Source organism: Artemia franciscana, unplaced genomic scaffold (assembly GCF_032884065.1).
Source record: "Artemia franciscana unplaced genomic scaffold, ASM3288406v1 Scaffold_4633, whole genome shotgun sequence".
In the NCBI taxonomy this organism is placed as follows: domain Eukaryota; kingdom Metazoa; phylum Arthropoda; class Branchiopoda; order Anostraca; family Artemiidae; genus Artemia; species Artemia franciscana.
The window spans coordinates 1-17,846 of record NW_027065089.1 but is presented as its reverse complement, the minus strand read 5'-3'; the positions used below and the strand labels follow the sequence as shown (position 1 = coordinate 17,846).

Here is a 17,846-nt window from a genome sequence, read left to right as displayed (position 1 = left end):
GGCACATGTATAACATGACTTAAGAAAACCTTTTAATATTTCCCAGCAAATTGCTGAAGCACATATGACAATTAGCGAATAATAGTTATAACCGTAGATTTATTAACTGAATAGCTGGCAGATAAAAGAAAAAATAATTGCGATTCGCAAACAGGTAATTAGCCACCACAGTGGCATAGAGAGGTCTTTCGACATCCAGGGTGGAATTTTAACTTGTCACCCTCCCATTAACTAATCTTTTTTTCTCATCTAGCGGTTAAACATACAATTAACAAAACTCATTTAAAATGTTTGCATTAGGGAAACAAAGAAGAGAAATGAAAAGTAGTTTGCTAAGGACACCCTGTTTTGTCTCATAATTGGGAGGGAGCAGGTCAAATGAAAACTTTAATGGTTTTTGAATAAGTGGGGGAGGAAGTTAGGAAAATTATTATTTTTTTGGAGAGAAAAAGGCTTTATATTTCTGCTTAGCCTCTCAAAAAAAAAAAAAAAAATCATAAAATGCACTAAGTCTCTTCTTTTATTAAAAAAAAGTCTTTTGTTCGACTGTTAGTGGCACCAGACGAGTTTCCAGCACAATTTTTATCAAATTATTTTCAGCAACTTTATTAGTTTTTTTTATCAACATATGCAGCTGAAATTAAGTGTAAATTGTTTAAAAATGAATTGCACCCTAGCCAGAGGTTAATCTCAATTCTCAGCACCTTCTGTTCGTAAATTATGTTGTTTTGCGTCTGCATGTAAACTGTTGCTTTATTTAATTTATTTGGGGCATAATAAATAGCAAAATATGGGGTAAATCTTAGACATGATGTGCCAATATATCATTTTACTCCCAAAAATATAGATTTAAATGAGAAGCTTTTCAATAGCATAGAATTCATTGATTATCTGAAAATGTCATTCGATTATATTTGGACCCAATTTGGCTCAGCCTCTTTTTGTTACGAAATAGCACAAACTCATTCTCTATTGTTGGTAAATCTTTGTCGTTACTCGCTATACAAACGGTATTCACCCTTAACTGGCTTTGCAGTAGCCCGCTAGCCTTGGCAAAAATTGGCACACATCCCTGCTATCAATTTCAAATGCAAACTCTTTTTATTTTCAAGATGCTGAATCGTTTATCTTTGCATAAGAGGTTTAGGTTTTTTTTACGGTGAAGATTCTGGCGCCAAATTGGGTTAAGGTTTTTTGTCAAAAATCTCAGTTTTGTATAATAATTACAATAATTGTTGCCATCTATATTACCTAATATTGCTATGTTGACTTAAAATATCTATTTTAATTGCAGTCAACCTACAACCTAGTCAGATATAAGCAAAATATTGAATAATTTGAAAAGGATTTCATTATTTTTACCCAAATTAATTTCATTGATACTTACAACAAAGTGTGTATATTTTAAATATATATATATTTATATGTCAAGAATTTGTAATGCCTGCATGGGCGGGCCATGCCAGGTAAGAGCTAAATTGATGATATTATTTTTTAATATATATCTAATATATTAATAAGATATATTTTAATACCTTCTTAGTTTTGGAAAAAAAAATTCCTTGACTTTGGTTCAAGTCTAGCCATTTTTTTTATAACTTGTGAAAATCTATTGTAATATTGCTGCATTTCCACTCTTCACGAGGAAACACTATAAGAATCTGAAAAGAGAACATTCCAAATACCTCTTTTGCCTAAATTGTTCCTGAAGGTTTACTAGTAATCTATAGCTCACCGCAGACATTCAAAAAGCTCCAAAGCTGCCAGTAATAAAAATCATGCATACCCAACTACATGCTTGATGCTCATTGATCACTATAGCCTACTGAAATTATGTCATGTAAAATTTATTGGTAAAATTCTAGTTAATTGACTTTTTGCTATCTCAGAAAGGGTTTAGGTTAGGAAAATGAAACTTTCAGGGTTGAATCTACAGACTAAATTATGTTCCAGGAAGGTATTTTGAAGCAACTACCTCCTCTCCTCCCTCTTGAGGGCCCTGACCTCTGATGACCTTTAAAAATATGTGTGTTATAAAAGTGAAACCTTGCAAAATAGATCTTCTGCTTAATTGAAGTACAACAAAATTGTTTTTAGCTTCATAACTGTGCTCAATTCCATTTTGTAAGGTTTTAAAGATATACAAATACATTTCCTAAATTTTGAAAAAAAACATTGATAGGCTATTGCTCAAAATTCTACTCAAATAACAGGAATTGCATTCTCAGAACTAAAGGCAGAGAAAAAGCAACTAGCAACTGAAAATTAAGGTAAAATGTTGTTTTGTCAAAATTTCAATAGGTATAGACCTGTCATGTAGGCAAATTTCAGGGCCCTCTAGAGGGAGAAGGAGTGGAGGTGGGTACTTTAAAATACCTTTCCTGGACACACTTTAGCCTATAGACCCATCCCTGAAAGTTTCATTTTCCTAACCTAAACCCTTTCTGAGATAGCAAAAAGTCAATTAACTAAAATTTTACCATTTTATTTTCTGGGTGAACAACATTGATTGGCAGCCTGGCAGTCCCATGCATTATGAAGCTGTGATGTTAGTTTTGCCCTAATCTAATCCCCATTCTATTCCTCCATGTCCTAGGTTCTAGAAGTAAAATTCAATAAATTTTTAAATGGTAAAGAGTTGTGGTAAAATGATCAATTCCTTTATTCAGTCCTTATGTATTATACTGCAACATTCAAGAAGTGAAGTTAGGTTAATCCTAAAGAAAAATACCAAAATATGATGAAAATATTGTTTTCCTATTTTCTATTTTATCATCTTACTGATCTTAGTTTCTAAATCAGAATTTCAGATTTACTGATTCAAGATTGAATCTTTACTAAGATTTACTTAGGGTTTCAGATTTACTGATCTTAGTGTCTAAAAAAAATAAAATAAAAAATAATTTCAAAGCTTAAAAAAATGTCAAGAAATATACCCAGAATAGTGCCAGTTTTGACTTTTGGAAGTTACTTATGCTCTTTGGTTTTATCCAGGAGTCTAAATTTACACAAGGGATGGTGAATTTTTGTGTAAGAGAGGTAACTTTTATTTCAGAATGTTTGTCACAATAAGTAAGTTCCAGAAGAAATCCCATTGTTTTTGTTGAAGTTTTTCTAGTTTACGAATTTTCAGGACCCCAAGGAAGAAAATTGAAGAAAAGTTAGGGTCAAAAGTAATTTAACGTTTTATTAAAGCGTTTTTAGACCCTATGCCTGTGAAGGATAACCTGTTTTCTGAAGCAACAGTTTGTTTTTTTATGGCACATGGTATTAACCAAGTGACATATAGCAATCACAAATTCTGTCGGTCTGTCTCTCTGTTGTTCCTGGTTTTGCTACTTTGGACACTTCCAGATAAGCTAGGACAATGAAATTTGGCAGGCGTAACAGGGATCAGACAAGATTAAATTAGAAATAGTTGTTTTCTTTCTGATTTGACCATCTGGGGGGCGAGTGGGGGGGCCTGTTAATTTGGAAAAATAGAAAAATAGAAGTATCTTTCACTTACAAATGGCTGATCAGATCTTAATGAAATTTGATGTTTGGAAGGACATTGTGTCTCAGAGCTGTTATTTTAAAGCCTGGCCAGATCTGTTGACATTGTGAGGGGAGTTGGGAGAGGGAAACCTAAAATCTTGGAAAACACCTAGAGTGGAGGGATTGGGATGAAACTTGGTGGGAAAAATAAACACAAGTCCTAGATACATAATTGACACAACCAGAACAGACCCGCTCTCTTTGGGGTAGTTGGAGGGGGGTTAAATCTGAAAAATTAGAAAAAACTGAGGTATTTTTAACATACAAACAGGTGATTGGATCTCAATGAAATTTGATATTTAGAGGGATGTCGTGTCTCAGAGCTCTTGTTTTAAATCCCGACCGGATCTGGTGACACTGGGGGGAGGGGAGTTGAGAGGGGGAAACCTAAAATCTTGGAAAACACTTAGAGTGGAGGGATTTGGATGAAACTTGGTGGGAAAAATAAGCAGAAGTCTTAGATACATGATTAACCTAACTGGAACGGATCCACTCTCCGTGGGGTAGTTGGAGGGGGGGGGGTAGTTCTGAAAATTTGAAAAATGGGGTATTTTTAACTTGCAAATGGGTGATTGGATCTCAATGAAATTTGATATCTAGAAGGATATTGTGTCTCAAAGCTCTTATTTTAAGTTCTGACTTGATCTGGTGATATATGGGGGAGTTTGGAGTGGGGGAACCTAAAATCACAGAAAACGCTTAGGTTGGAGGGATCAAGATGAAAGTTGGTGGGGAAAATAAGCAGAAGTCTTAGATACGTGTTTACATAATTGGAACGGATCCACTCTATTGGGAGGGGGGGGGGGGGTTGGTTAATTCTGAAAAATTAGAAAAAATGACTTATTTTCAACTTACGACATAGTTATTGGATCTTCATGAAACTTCATATTTAGAAGGACCTCATAACTCAGATCTCTTATGTTAAATGTCAACCAGATCCAGTGTCATTGAGGGGGGGGCGGAAATCTTAGAAAATACTTAAAGCAGAGAGATCAGGATGAAACTGGATGGGAAGAATAAAAACATATCTAAGATACATGACTGATATAACTGGACCGAATCTCCTCTTTTTGGTGGAGTTGGGGGGGGGGTAATTTTGAAAATTGGTCACAAAAGGGTGACCAAATCTTAATGAAATTTGATATTTAGAAGGATCTTGTTGTTTAAAGCTCTAATTTGAAATTCCGACCAGGTCCTGTGACATTGGGGAGAGTTGGAGGGGAAAACCGGAATTCTTGGAAAAAGTGAAAATTGGGGTATTTTTATCTTTATAATAGGTGATCGGATCTTAATGAAATTTGACATTTAGAAAAAATTCGTGTCTCAGAGCTCCTATTTCAAATCCCGATCAGATCTTCTGACATTGGGGGGAGTTGGAGGGGGAAATCTTGGAAAACACTTGGAGTGGAGGAATTGGGATGAAGCTTGGTGGATAGAATAAGCAAATGTCCTTCATACGTGATTGACGTAACCGTACTGGATTCGCTCTCTTTGGGGGGGGGGAGGGGTTCAGTGATTTGGTGAGTTTGGTGCTTCTGGATGTGCTAGGACAATGAAAATTGGTAGGAGGGTCAGGGAGCAGCACAAATTGACTTGATAAAGTCGTTTTCCGAGATTCGACCATCTGGGGGGCTAAAGGGAGAGGAAAAATTAGAAAGAATTAGGTATTTATAACTTACGAGTGGGTGATCGGATCTTAATGAATTTTTGATATTTAGAAGGACATCATAAAAAAATATGTACATATACCAAATATGTTTGACAGTTTGACAGATATTTAACTGATTATATAAAAAGTTGTCGTGTTGATGGCTAGCGGCTAAATTTGACAAAAATAAAATAAAAAGTAAGTTTCTGTTTGATCTATCAGTCTTCTGTAAAATTGGGGCCAAGGGATATGGGATCTCGAGACCCTTTGGACATACTGTTTCAAAAATTATATCCAATAATTATTTCATACTTTAAAATGTTGTCTAGTTTATCACTAATATAATACAAATGGCAATTAGGAGGGATACAGGAGGTTATTTGAGTCTAGTTGTATTAAAATCATGTCTTCAGCTACGTGAAGAGAACAAGGAGATGATTGATATATTTCTTCAATGTGCAGGGTTTAATGCCAAAAGATATCTGGCTAAGAATTTTATTTCAAGTAGAATTGTTCAACCTTGTTTTTCAAAAGTAGCAGTTCCACTTCAACCTCCCAGTTTGTATAGTTAGTTGAGGTTTGGAAGATGGAAGTACATTACCTCTCATAGATGAATCTAGCCCATATTTTTCTGTTGATGAAATAATTTATTGCTGTCAAAAAAAGGAGAGGACAGGTAGACAAGATCTTCGCCTTTGGTTTAAGTGTAAGAAGAACTTGTGACATTTTCGAGTTCCTATGATATCGCGTGAAAAGAAATATCGCACAACCGACTGTTACTTCTCTTTGAAGCTTGTCCACCATTTGTCTACTGCCCCATGGTTCCGAAATCCTCTTTCATTCTTTTAGAGTGAGTTCAATGACCTGGTGAGATGCTTTCAAAAGACAGCAGAAGTCTGAATGCGCAGCCTGCTACTAATTGGGTATTAGGACGATCAGGTTTATTGTAATGATTGTCACTCCTGAAGTGCTTTGCCATAGAATTCAGTTTAACAGGATGTTGCAGATTTGCTGATTCGCGTAAGATGGCTTAAAAGCTGTCTTGTTGCATAATGGAAGTAAATTTGAATCTTTTCCCATCGGATACTAGTTGACACAGAAATTAATCTACAATGATTAAGAAATTCAAACATTAAAAACATCAATGGAGGTGGAGGGTGTTTCAAAACACTAGCCGTATTGTGGGGTTAGAATGGAGACTATGCAAAATATCCTTGCTTACTTTGTTTGTTTCATTAGAAGAGCTAGTGATTCGAACTGGACAATGGTTGACTGGCCTCCTCAGGACAGTTTAACTCTCTATCGAGAAGTGTCATTATTACCTCTCCATATTAATTTGAGCTTGTAAAAGTTTGTCAAGTCACTGCAAAGAAATGTTGATTGTTTTTGTATTTTTCTAGTTCGTAAGTCATTTAAGAACTTGGACCTTTATGGTGTATAAATCTGTAATATATATATATAAATAAATAAATGTAGTGTCCGTTACACTACCTTTATCGTTACACGAGCTCAAAAAATTGAGGCTCTTTAAATTTTATTAAATTGCTCAAAATGTAAAAAAACTGGTGATTGCACACATATTTCAATATATTTTAACCATGGATTAAAGCAATTCGAAAACCTTAAAACAGAAAACCAAAAGTCTAAAGTTTAGAAGAAATTGTTGAAGTTTAGAATGTTTGCTGCTAAAAGAGAATTTGTCAAAGTGTCAATTAACGTCAAAAAGAAATTATTATTAAATTGCTTAAAATGTAAAAAACTGGTGATTACACAAATATTTCTATATATTGACAATGGATAAAAGCAATTCGAAAACCTTAAAACAGAAAACTAAACCAATTTACGTCATCAATTTGATCCAAAAATGACATAGCGTTAACGGGACCCAGAGCACAAGGGACCGTGAGAATCCATATATAGAAGCCTGCCACGTGCCATGCTGGGGCCCGCGAGGACCGGTGGCAAAGCCGCCGGGACCCAGCACTGTCTGTGGTTAGAACACAAGGGACAATGAGAATCCATATATAGAAGTCTGCCGCGTGCCATGCTGGGGCCCGGCGGCAAAGCCGCCTGAACCCAGCTAGTATATATATAGCCCTCGCAGCTAAAGAGTTCGGATACTGTAATTTGTCTGCTTGCTTAGATATGTCTCCTTTCCCTCTGTGTAATTTTACGTGCCTGTCCATCATACAAAGAGCTTGAATCTGTGGAAGAAATAACATGCAAATTCTGTGAAATTCATAGAATTAAATTGGAAGCCCAGAAAATACAACAAAAAGGAGAACAAATAGCTCGAGAAATTTTACTATGCATGCTTATCATGGAGGAGTTATCATATCTCTTGTCAAACAAGATCTTTGTGTCTTTCTTGTTTGAATGTTGTTGAATTTACGGTTTTGTGATGTTATAAAAGTACTTATTGTCTGTTCAGTATTCTTGCTTGGTTGGAATAATAAACGTTTTGAAACTTCTATATGAAACTTTTTTTTTTTTTAATTTGACCAACCAATAGATAAAGCCGACAAATCAACTATTTTGTTCACCAACCATAACCATCTTTCTAACGAAGCTCTATTTTCTTCTAGGAATGGGGTCAGGACCAATGGGTGTTGGAGTGGGACCCGGAGACCCACCAAATCCTAAATTAGCCGCTCGTGGAGGTTTGCAGGGAGTCTCAATTCTTCCTGGTAACCTAACTGGTGCTCCTGGCAGTTCTGGAGGACCAGATCTTTCTGCTCTGGGTGAGTATTTCGTTTCAGCTTATACTTATGTTCCTAGAAAAGTTTATGACTTTTCTAAGGTGCAAGGTATAGCATCTATTGGGATAGTCTTCATTCAAATTTTATGGAGGCTTCCATTGCAATAAATATTTCCCTACTTTCAATCTCACAACTAAAACTAAAAGATTTGTTTTATAAGAAGCTTTGGATTTGATTTGGCATCCAAATTCATATATTTGAGTAGAAAGGGGTCTTTAACTAAACCCGATTTTTTGTGCATCCATTTAGTTGTATATCTAAAAAATTACGATTTTTTAATTCTCGTGCTCGTTCTTTTATTCATCCGTATTTTCTATCCCTCTTCTAAACCATATTCTGGCATGTTTTTTCATCTGGTTGAGATTTTCTAAAATATTTGACAAACAAGTTTATTAGAAAAAAAAGTTTTAGTTAGTTCACATTGCCCTTCTCAATCCCGCTCCCCCTTATGGCTAGAGTTTTCTGTGTGCTTATTTGAAAATACTGCTTTCCCAAATAGTTTGTATAAATTTGAATAGAATTAACTCAAAACTATTAAAACTTTGGTGAAGACCGACTTCTTGGTGATCCTTCAACATTTGTCCTTGAGTTTTTTGTTTTTTATTTTTTATTTATCTGGATTATTCTTAGATGAGATCTTAATTTGTATTTTCTGATAGATCTTTTAGTCTACGATTTAGTGTCTCAAAATAAGGTCGATAATATTTTTCTTGTAGCAAGCATGGGAGGATTTGGTCAAAGCAATATGCCGCCATGTGGTCCTGGTGTTGGTGGAATAAACGACTGGGTGGCATTGGAGCATCAATAAGTGGAGGAATGGGAGATTTTTTCATATTTTTTTAATAGGTATATATTTACCAGGGATACAGAGTCAGTACATTAATTTAACAAGTGTAACTCGGAATTTTGACGATCTTAGAATAGTTTTTTTTTCGGGGGGGGGGGTATCCATCCTCCCTTGAAATGTGATACCTCTGTTTTTTATCAAAATTTAATTCTTTCTTATAAATTTTACTGGACAGTGAAGCAGAAACCAATTCAAATCTATTCGATAATTTGGCGCTTAAAGTCTGTTGTTTTGGCAAGCTTAGAAGTTCGTGAAAAGATATTTAGCGCAACATTGACTTGAAAAGATTGATCTGGAGCTATGACCCTATTCATAACTCCCTGAACCTCTTTTCTACATTGCTTTTCTTAAATGTTATATTTATATGAAACAGATTTCGATTAAGTAAATTTGCTTCTTGTGCTTTTTGGAAATTCATAACTGAGGTAACCTTTTTTATTTTATTGAATTTTTTGCGGTGATTAAATAAAGAAGAGTGTTTTCTCTAGGTTGGGGAGCAGTTACTAATCTGGAGTAATGATCTTGTTCATTAATTCGCAAATCTTGTTTTTGAATTCCTTGAAAATATGTATTTTTATTTGTTTATATGTGCAGTTAGCTTAAAGCAAAACATATGCTGCTAAAGTTTCCTAGTAAATAAATTCTCCCACCCCCTCAGAAAAAAATGAGAAAAGAAGCAAAAAAGGCAGTAACAATACGAAAGATTTATTTAATCACCAAATTTATTGAATTTAGACTGTAAGAGAAGTGAACTGATTAAAACTGACTACCTGTTAAACAGTGGTTAAATGATGCAAGACTTCTTCAACGACTGAAGAATGCAAGATATTCCACGAATCGGTAACTTTATTAGCAAAGGAATTTTCTGTGTTATTTCTTTTAGTCTTTCAATTTAAATTTGAACGAACTCTGGTGAATTAAATGAATTTTTGTAAAATAAAATAAAGCTAGGCTCAATATTGTCAATATTCTTGGTGGTGAGAAATACAGCCATCGGATCTACATGTCGTCTGCTAAATTTAAGCCTTATGAATACTAAAAGAATAAATAAATGAAACCTAAAAAGGACTGAAATTAAAATTAAAAATCTAGTTAAAGTAAATTGGACAAAATTAATACAAGAGACATATAATGAGAAATACAGCAGCTCGACCTGTATGTAGTCTACTGATAAATACTAAATGAATAAAAAAGGAAAACTAAAACGGACAGAAAATAAAATAAACAATCAAGTCAAACTTCATCTGATGCCAAGAAAATAAAAATTCGTACATATAAGATTGGGACTGCTGCCTCCTTAAACCTCCTAATGACCAGTGTTATTTGTGTTTTCTTGAAGACGGAACAATTTTTGAGCCGATATATGTATATATATATATATATATATATATATAATATATTTCAGTTTAGTATTGTTTCACATAACGTTTCTATGTTACTATTTTTTGGTTTGTTTCAATTTCTTTACTGAGCAAATAAAACGATGTCTATATTAAAAATAAAATTGATACCTAAATAAACCTTAGAATTAGAGTTGGAAATTTTGAAGCAATTTGCTTCGTTTCCTGCAGTATTTTTTTTAGACAAAGGATTGGTCAGCCAATTTTCTATACCTTTGCGGACAAAAAATAACTTCTAAGGCCAGAATGGATAAGCGTGGTGTACCAAAGAATGTAAAATAAATAAAACGAGGAAAAGTTTCAGCCAGTGAAAACTTGAAGAAATGTAAATATATCGGTCGAGTAGAAATATTCTAATATACCGAAAAAAATATGATAAAATTTGCAAAATAAAACGGAAAGACAAATCTTCGGAAAAACAAAGCTATAAGAGCGATCTGATAACAGCAAGTGCAAAAAGGCAAGAGTGGGATAAACAGAAGAACCAAAATCAGGTGGGGGTGTGATAATTGGGAGTCAGGAAGGTTTCCTCGGTATCCCTATTGAGGGTGAATATCCTATGAATGTGTTTCTTGGTTTCAATCGCCTTCCAGAACATGTGGAGACCTTTAATAGAGGCAGTTGTGATGGGGTCATCAAAAAGGATTAAGCGATCGTGGGTGTTGTAAACGTGACGGATAGCGGAGTTAAATTCTTGTGCTGGTGACAAAACTTCATATGTGTCAATACAGCCTCTGCCGTATTTGTTAGTGGGTCGTTCCAATATAGAGGCAGTCTCAAAAACTAGCTATTAAAAAAAAAACAAAAAAAAAACAGCAATACCTATACAAATCTGATTTGTCTTTGTTGCTGTTGAAAAAAACGTTGTTGAAAATCTTAACGGGGTTAAGATTTTATATGTGTAATTGGAATTATGGTATGTGGAGAATAAGCTTTAAAGTAACATTTTCCTTCCTTTTTCGTTCTTTTTTCTGTTATAGCCTTAATCTGCTTGATGGTATTACCATTCAAAACATGATATCTTTGAGATAATTTGATCCTGGTCCTACACAATCTTCCCGAACATGCTTTTGGGAATCGGTCAAGCAGAATATACCAATTCTTGTTTTACCGAACGAGTTTGATTTAACGAAAAGATGTTTCATCTCGGGTAGGTTTTCTATAAATCCAAAGTTCAGTATTGATGCTCTTTGTGATGTTTAAGCCATGCTGAAAAATGTAACTTGGAATTATATTCTGCTTTCAGTGTTCTTTCGAAGGTTAGGATCAGGAGTATTCAGGTACGATAATCTTGTTTGGTGTTCCCCATGGTCCTAAACAGGTGGCCAAAATCTTGTCTTTTTATGTTAAAACCTTTTAACTTTTCGACTTGGCGAACTTCTTTTTCTTTTTTTTTTGATATTGTAAAATCACCTAGCCACCCATTTTCTTATTCTGGCGGTCGGTTAAATGTAAAAAGGATGACATCCAGGAAAGGCCTTTCTTTTTGGATTTTTGGAAGGCCATGCAGTTTAGGAGTGGGTTAGCTCATTCTGTCGGATAGGTTTATTCTACGTTTGCGGAGTAATGAGTCTTTCAGTCTTCGGCTTCCTTGGTTTTCGTCGTAACCCATGGCTTAATTTATCAATATGATCAGAATCATCGCTATGGAAAAAACTTGTAACAAATATTTGCCAACTCATAAATGTCGGATAAAATTTTGTGATTTTTTTGTTATGATTAACTTGATCAAGGATAACAGCTTCACTACCATTTTCACTCCTAGTAGCAAAGCTTCTACTAATAATTCATTCTTGAACTGTCTTAACAACTGCCTGTCCTCTTTGAAATTTTCTCAACTTGCCAAAGATCGAATGATATCAGGAAGTTTCTTAACTAGACTTTCCGTAATAAATTGAATTTTCCGCAACACCCCAAGACAATAAATTACCCGCCTTCACATTTAAAATTGTTTTTGAAAGAGTTTCTTGTGATTGCATAGTTGCTGATTCTTAAAAAAGATCTTTATTTCGCAGGTTAATTTACGAAATAAATCTATTTTAGGTGAGATGGGAAACGAAGAAGTATTTAGTGAAACCTCTATTGCAGGACCTTCTACTGACTCAGTTAAAATCAACAAGGTAAGTAGCATCGATTCCTGTTTGTAATATTGTCCTGGTAGTGGTCATTATATTTTAAACCATATTGGATCGGAAATCGAATGGTACTGCTCTTTTGTTTTTATAGTTTTGCTTCTGATTGGGAATGATTGTCCACAATTACCCCTCCCCAAAAAAACAATTTAGAGGGGGTGAGAGTTAGTTTTTCTAAAAAAAAGACTTTGGAAAACGTAAGGTTTTCCTTACGAAAACGACCCTTCCTCTCACAAAAATTTTCCGACGAAGCTCAGGATTCCCCTGACTCAGGCCTCGCCTTTTCCACCTCTGTTCCGATATGCATGTGAATGCAATACTTTATAGTGTGTAGAAGAAAAATGTCACAATGAAGGGAAACTTACCCCTTCCAATTATAAAGTTTGAAAGTGACTCTGTCCAAACTTGCACAAACTTGTTGGTCACCATATAAAGAGTGCCATGGCTTGGAATTTATTTCAGACTTGTTTGCTTTTGTCGGGCAACATTAAACGCAAAAGCAAAACTGAAAAGCAAAATAATTACTTCTTTTTTACTGTCAAAAATTTGTTTACGAGTCTTGCTATGGCACTGAGGCAAAGAAATTGATAGGCCTATCATTACCTTTTTTGCAGTCTGTTTTGGTGTATTGGGTTTGCTTTTTATGGCACTTGGTATTAACCAAGTGACATATAGCAATCGCAAATTCTGTCGGTCTGTCGGTCCCGGTTCTGCTACTTTAGACACATCCAGGTAAGCTAGGACGATGAAATTTGGCAGGCGTATCAGGGGCCAGACCAGATTAAATTAGAAACAGTCTTTTCCCGATTTGACCATCTTTGGGCCCGTTAATTCGGAAAAAATAGAAAAAATGAAGTATTTTTAACTTACGAACGGTTGATCAGATCTTAATGAAATTTGATGTTTGAGAGGATATCGTGTCTCAGAGCTGTCATTTTAAATCCTGACCGGATCTGGTGACATCGGGGGAGTCTGGAGGGGGAAACCTAAAATCTTGGAAAACACTTAGAGTGGAGGGATCGGGATGAAACTTGGTGGGAAAAATAACCACAAGTCCTAGATACATGATTGACATAACCGGAACGGATCCGCTCTCTTTAGGGTAGTTGGGGGGAGGGTTAATTCTGAAAAATTACAAAAAATTTAAATTACGAACGGGTGATCGTAATTAGAAGGATATTGTGTCTCAAAGCTCTTATTTTAAATCCCGATCGGATCTGGTGACATTGGCGGGAGTTTGGGGTGGGAGAACCTAAAATCATGGAAAACGCTTATATTGGAGGGATTGGGATGAAACTTGGTGGGAAAATAAGCAGAAGTCTTAGATACATGACTTACGAAATTGGAATGGATCCGCTCTATGGGGGGGGGGGGTAATTAAAAAAATTAAAAAAAATGACGTATTTTTAACTTACGAAGGAGTGATCGGATCTTCATGGAACTTCATATTTAGAAGGACCTCATAACTCAGATGTCTTATTTTAAATCTCAACTGGATCCAGTGTCATTGAAGGGGATCAGTTGGGGGGGGGGGTGACCGTAAATCATAGAAAATACTTAAAGCGGAGAGATCAGGATGAAACTGGATGGGAAGAATAAAAACCTGTCTAAGATACATGACTGACATAACCGGACCGGATCTGCTCTCTTTGGTGGAGTTGGGGGGGGGGGGTTAATTTAGGAAAATGAGGTATTTGTAACTTACGAAAGGGTGACCAGCTCTTAATGAAATTTGATATTTAGAAGGATTTTGTGCTTTAAAGCTCTAATTGTAAATTCCTACCAGATCCTTTGCCATTGGGGGCAGGTGGAGGGGGAAACCGGAATTCTTGGAAAACGTGAAAATTGAGGTATTTTTATCTTACGAATAGGTGATCGGATCTTAATGGAATTTGATATTTAGAAGAAATTCATGTCTCAGAGCTCTTATTTCGAATCCCGACCAGATCTTTTGACATTGGAGGGAGTTGGAGGGGGAAATCTTGGAAAACACTTAGAGTGGAGGAATCGGGATGAAGCTTGGTGGATAGAATAAGCAAATGTCCTTGATACGTGATTAAGGTAACCGGCCCGGATTCACTCTCCGTAGGGGAGTTGGGGGAGGGATTCAGTAATTTGGTGAGTTTGGTGCTTCTGGACGTGCTAGGACGATGAAAATTGGTAGGCGTGTCTTGAAGATGCACAAATTGACTTGATAAAGTCGTTTTCCCAGATTCGAACATCTGGGGTCTAAAGGGAGAGAAAAAATTAGATATTTATAACTTACGAGTGGGTGATCAGATCTTAACGAATTTTTATATTTAAAAGGACATCATGACTCAGAGCTCTTATTTTAAATCCTGACCGGCATTAAGCCTCTGATTTTTATTTTAAATCAATCTATTGATTCTTAGAATTTTGTTAGAGCTCATATCATATGAGCTTTTGGCTCTTAGCTCTTCTTGCCTCGTCACAAGTGCCTTTTGAGCTCCTAGTTCTTGATTTTACGAAGAGGGGTGACTTTCACAACATAGCCTAGTTGTTTTTTAAGGGATTTGGACTGCTTGCGCTGGTTTGGGATGAAAGTTATTTTTTTACTTGGTTTTTAATAAGTTTTAATTATTAAGACTGTCTCTTTTTACAAACCAGTTTGAAACAAGGTTTCAGTTACATTGTGTGGTCTATGGTATATGAGTGAGAATTTTACTAGACAGGGGGAGGGGTCAGTGTGCAGAGAAATAAGCTAATTGAATGTAAAATAAAAAAGGAAATATTTTCCCAAGCACTTGTAGTAGGTGGGACCCTAGTTTTAAACAGTATGCAAAATATATTAATTCTACTTCAGTTATGTTCAGCTAAGTGCCAAACTTATTTATTACAAATGATGATAAACACAATTCTTGTCATATAAAATAAGAACACTTGAGACAACAAAAAGTAAACGAGGAAAAAAACAAAATAGAAAAGAGAAAGAAAAATGCACAAATATATTTTACAGCCTAAAAGATCTTGGTTGATTTATATAAAATTGTGTGCTGAACGGCCTATGCTTAAATGCTTGCCCATTTGTTGATTCTGCTACCTCTGATGGCAGGTTTCTCCACTCTTTAGCAATGTTATAACCAAATTTGTGATGGCTAATTTTAATTCTTGTTAAATAGGATAAATTTTATATTGGTTAATTTGATTGCTTTTGAATAATATAGAAGAGTTTAGATTTGTGCACCTGTAAAATTTTATGGAAGTGAAGCATCTTTGCAGAGACTAAGGGCAAAAATCGCCATTTGTCACAACTTCAGAAACTTCTTTATCAAGTCTTGGAATCAAAGCACGTGTCTAAATCCTCGACTGTCTCCTTTGAAGACTTACGTCAGAAATTGAATACAAATAATTAATCAGGTAATAAAATATGTTCTTAGAAAAGCACATCATATGAGGGGAAGGGTAAAGGTTTACAAACGTACAGTTGTAGCCATACTATTTAATGAGGGTCATTTTGAATAATGATTGGATGGCAAACATTTAGCACATGCAAGTAAACTTTCACATCATCAGTGATATTTTCAAATTACAGTTGAGAATTTAAGGCATGGGTCTTAAATAACTGCTCTGAGAGACATTTCCTCAAAACATTGCATTAGAAAGCCTCTCAGTATCCAAGGTTTGGAAGAGTGTTTCTTAACATTGTGCACTTCAGGTTCCAAGAAGGCTCTATCATCAAAAGGATTATGGAGATTTGGTGCTGGACCCAAAAAAATTCATTATTGAGCAAAGAAGATGGTAATGAAGGGGATGATTGCAGTCACTAAAGTCACTTTTTTGTTGTTTCAAAATTTGATTTACTTAGTTCTTATTTCGGTTAGCTAGAAAGGTAATGTAGAAATTTCTTGGACAACAGGCTGTTGCCTCTTGGAAGTTAGGAATGGTAATATGGTACAAGAGTATGGGGGGGAAAGAAATATACTTTGAAATTCCAAAGCAACATATAGGTAAAGTCTCAACTTCTAGATTCTCAGTCACGCACTATCGTTTTCTGTTGTTGAAATATCCCCACTGCAAAAGCATAAGTCCTACTTGTTTTTCCTCCATTTGATTTAATATATCCAGTGAACTGAAATCGATGTAACAAGTGTTGCCAAGTCAAGTAAATGAGAGTTTATGGTAAAACTTGGAAAGAAATCTGTGAGTCTGGACCATCTCAAAAGAGGATAAAAAGAAGAAAATGACAACCCTTAATGATAAGCTTGGGAAGTTTGCCTCTTTGTGATATAGTAAAATGTTCCTTTTTTTCTTTTTAAAATCATTTACTTTTCTGAAATCTGTATTGAAAAAGTGAACATAGTGAAAAATACACTTCGTGGGATAAAGGAGGCCCAAGACAGTCCATCATTTTGATCGAAAGCTTCCGTCAGTCGATTGACGTTTCCTTCAATCGACCCTCAATCTCGACCAAAGCTAATTTCAAGCTCAATCGTCTTTTACTCGCGGTTGAAATTTGTTTTATGTATTTTTCCCAGTATTTATCACTGGCCCTCTATCAGTGTTCGTATCTTTTTAAATGCTTCTTCTTTGATTAAATATTTGTAAATCTTTTGCGTCCCTTCAACTCAAATGATTTATTGATCAATGCCAATCAGGGAATAAATGTAACAAGAGGAGGCAGATTTTGATTGGAAACGCGTTTATAACATCATTTTCTATGAATTTTGCTGCTATGCAAGTATTCTTCATAAAGAATATGCTGTAACCAGATTCTAGCTTGTTTGGGACAAATTGGTTATTTTCTTTTTGATTATATTCTGGTACAAATCACCTAAGTCCAGTCAACCCAGAAATCTAGATCATATCTGAAGTTTTACAACTTGGTTCTGTCCAAAGATGGAGGGATGGATTTCATTCAAATATTAAAGTTCTAGGAGTAACATTAATGTCTTCCCTTTGAAGTACCTTACAAACATTCCCATCATGTTCTGTAACATTAATAGACCAAATTCATGGTGTTTTGTTTTTTCAGAGAATGAACGAAAAGAGCGGGAAAAAGAGCAAACAAAAAGCCAAGAAAGATCCGAAAGATCCAAATGCTCCCAGACGTGCAAAGTAAGTGTTGCCCTTTTTGCCAGTTGAGAATTTCAGTTGGTGGTTTGTTCTATTTATTGTGAATTTTGATCTTTATTATGTGTTGCATTGTTTGTTAGTGATGAGAAATGAGTAAAAAAGGTATCATGACCAGTAGCCATGATTTGCATACTTGCCTCTGTTGTCTCTTTGTTGTCTCTTTTTCTTTGGTTCAAAGGTTGATTAAAGATTGTTTAGAGCAACGGAATTTGATAAAAGGAGAGGGTGGTTTGAAAACACTTCCAATTGTCGTTGATTTAGCATAATGAAATACTATGGATTTTCTATTGTCCTTTCCTTAATGCTATCTTGTAAATCATCTGTTTGTCAAGGGAGAAGGTTTTAGTTCTCCAGGGACTGGATCTATGCTGTCAATTATAGGTCAGAGTTTACATTGGTGTCTGGCTAAAGTGGGTTTATTAAGTAACT

General features: G+C 35.3%; 1 protein-coding gene across 1 annotated transcript; it reads left to right on the top strand.

Moving 5' to 3' along the window:
* Positions 1-1,324: 1,324 nt before the first annotated feature.
* On the top strand, positions 1,325-17,399 carry LOC136043335 (non-histone chromosomal protein 6 homolog; the record flags this gene model as incomplete). Its single annotated transcript, XM_065728260.1, is given in 4 exon segments — positions 1,325-1,466; positions 7,771-7,926; positions 12,235-12,311; positions 17,317-17,399. Coding segments are annotated over 4 exon segments (323 nt in total), but the record flags the coding sequence as incomplete, so codon positions are not given.
* Between the last annotated feature and the right edge of the window lie 447 nt (positions 17,400-17,846).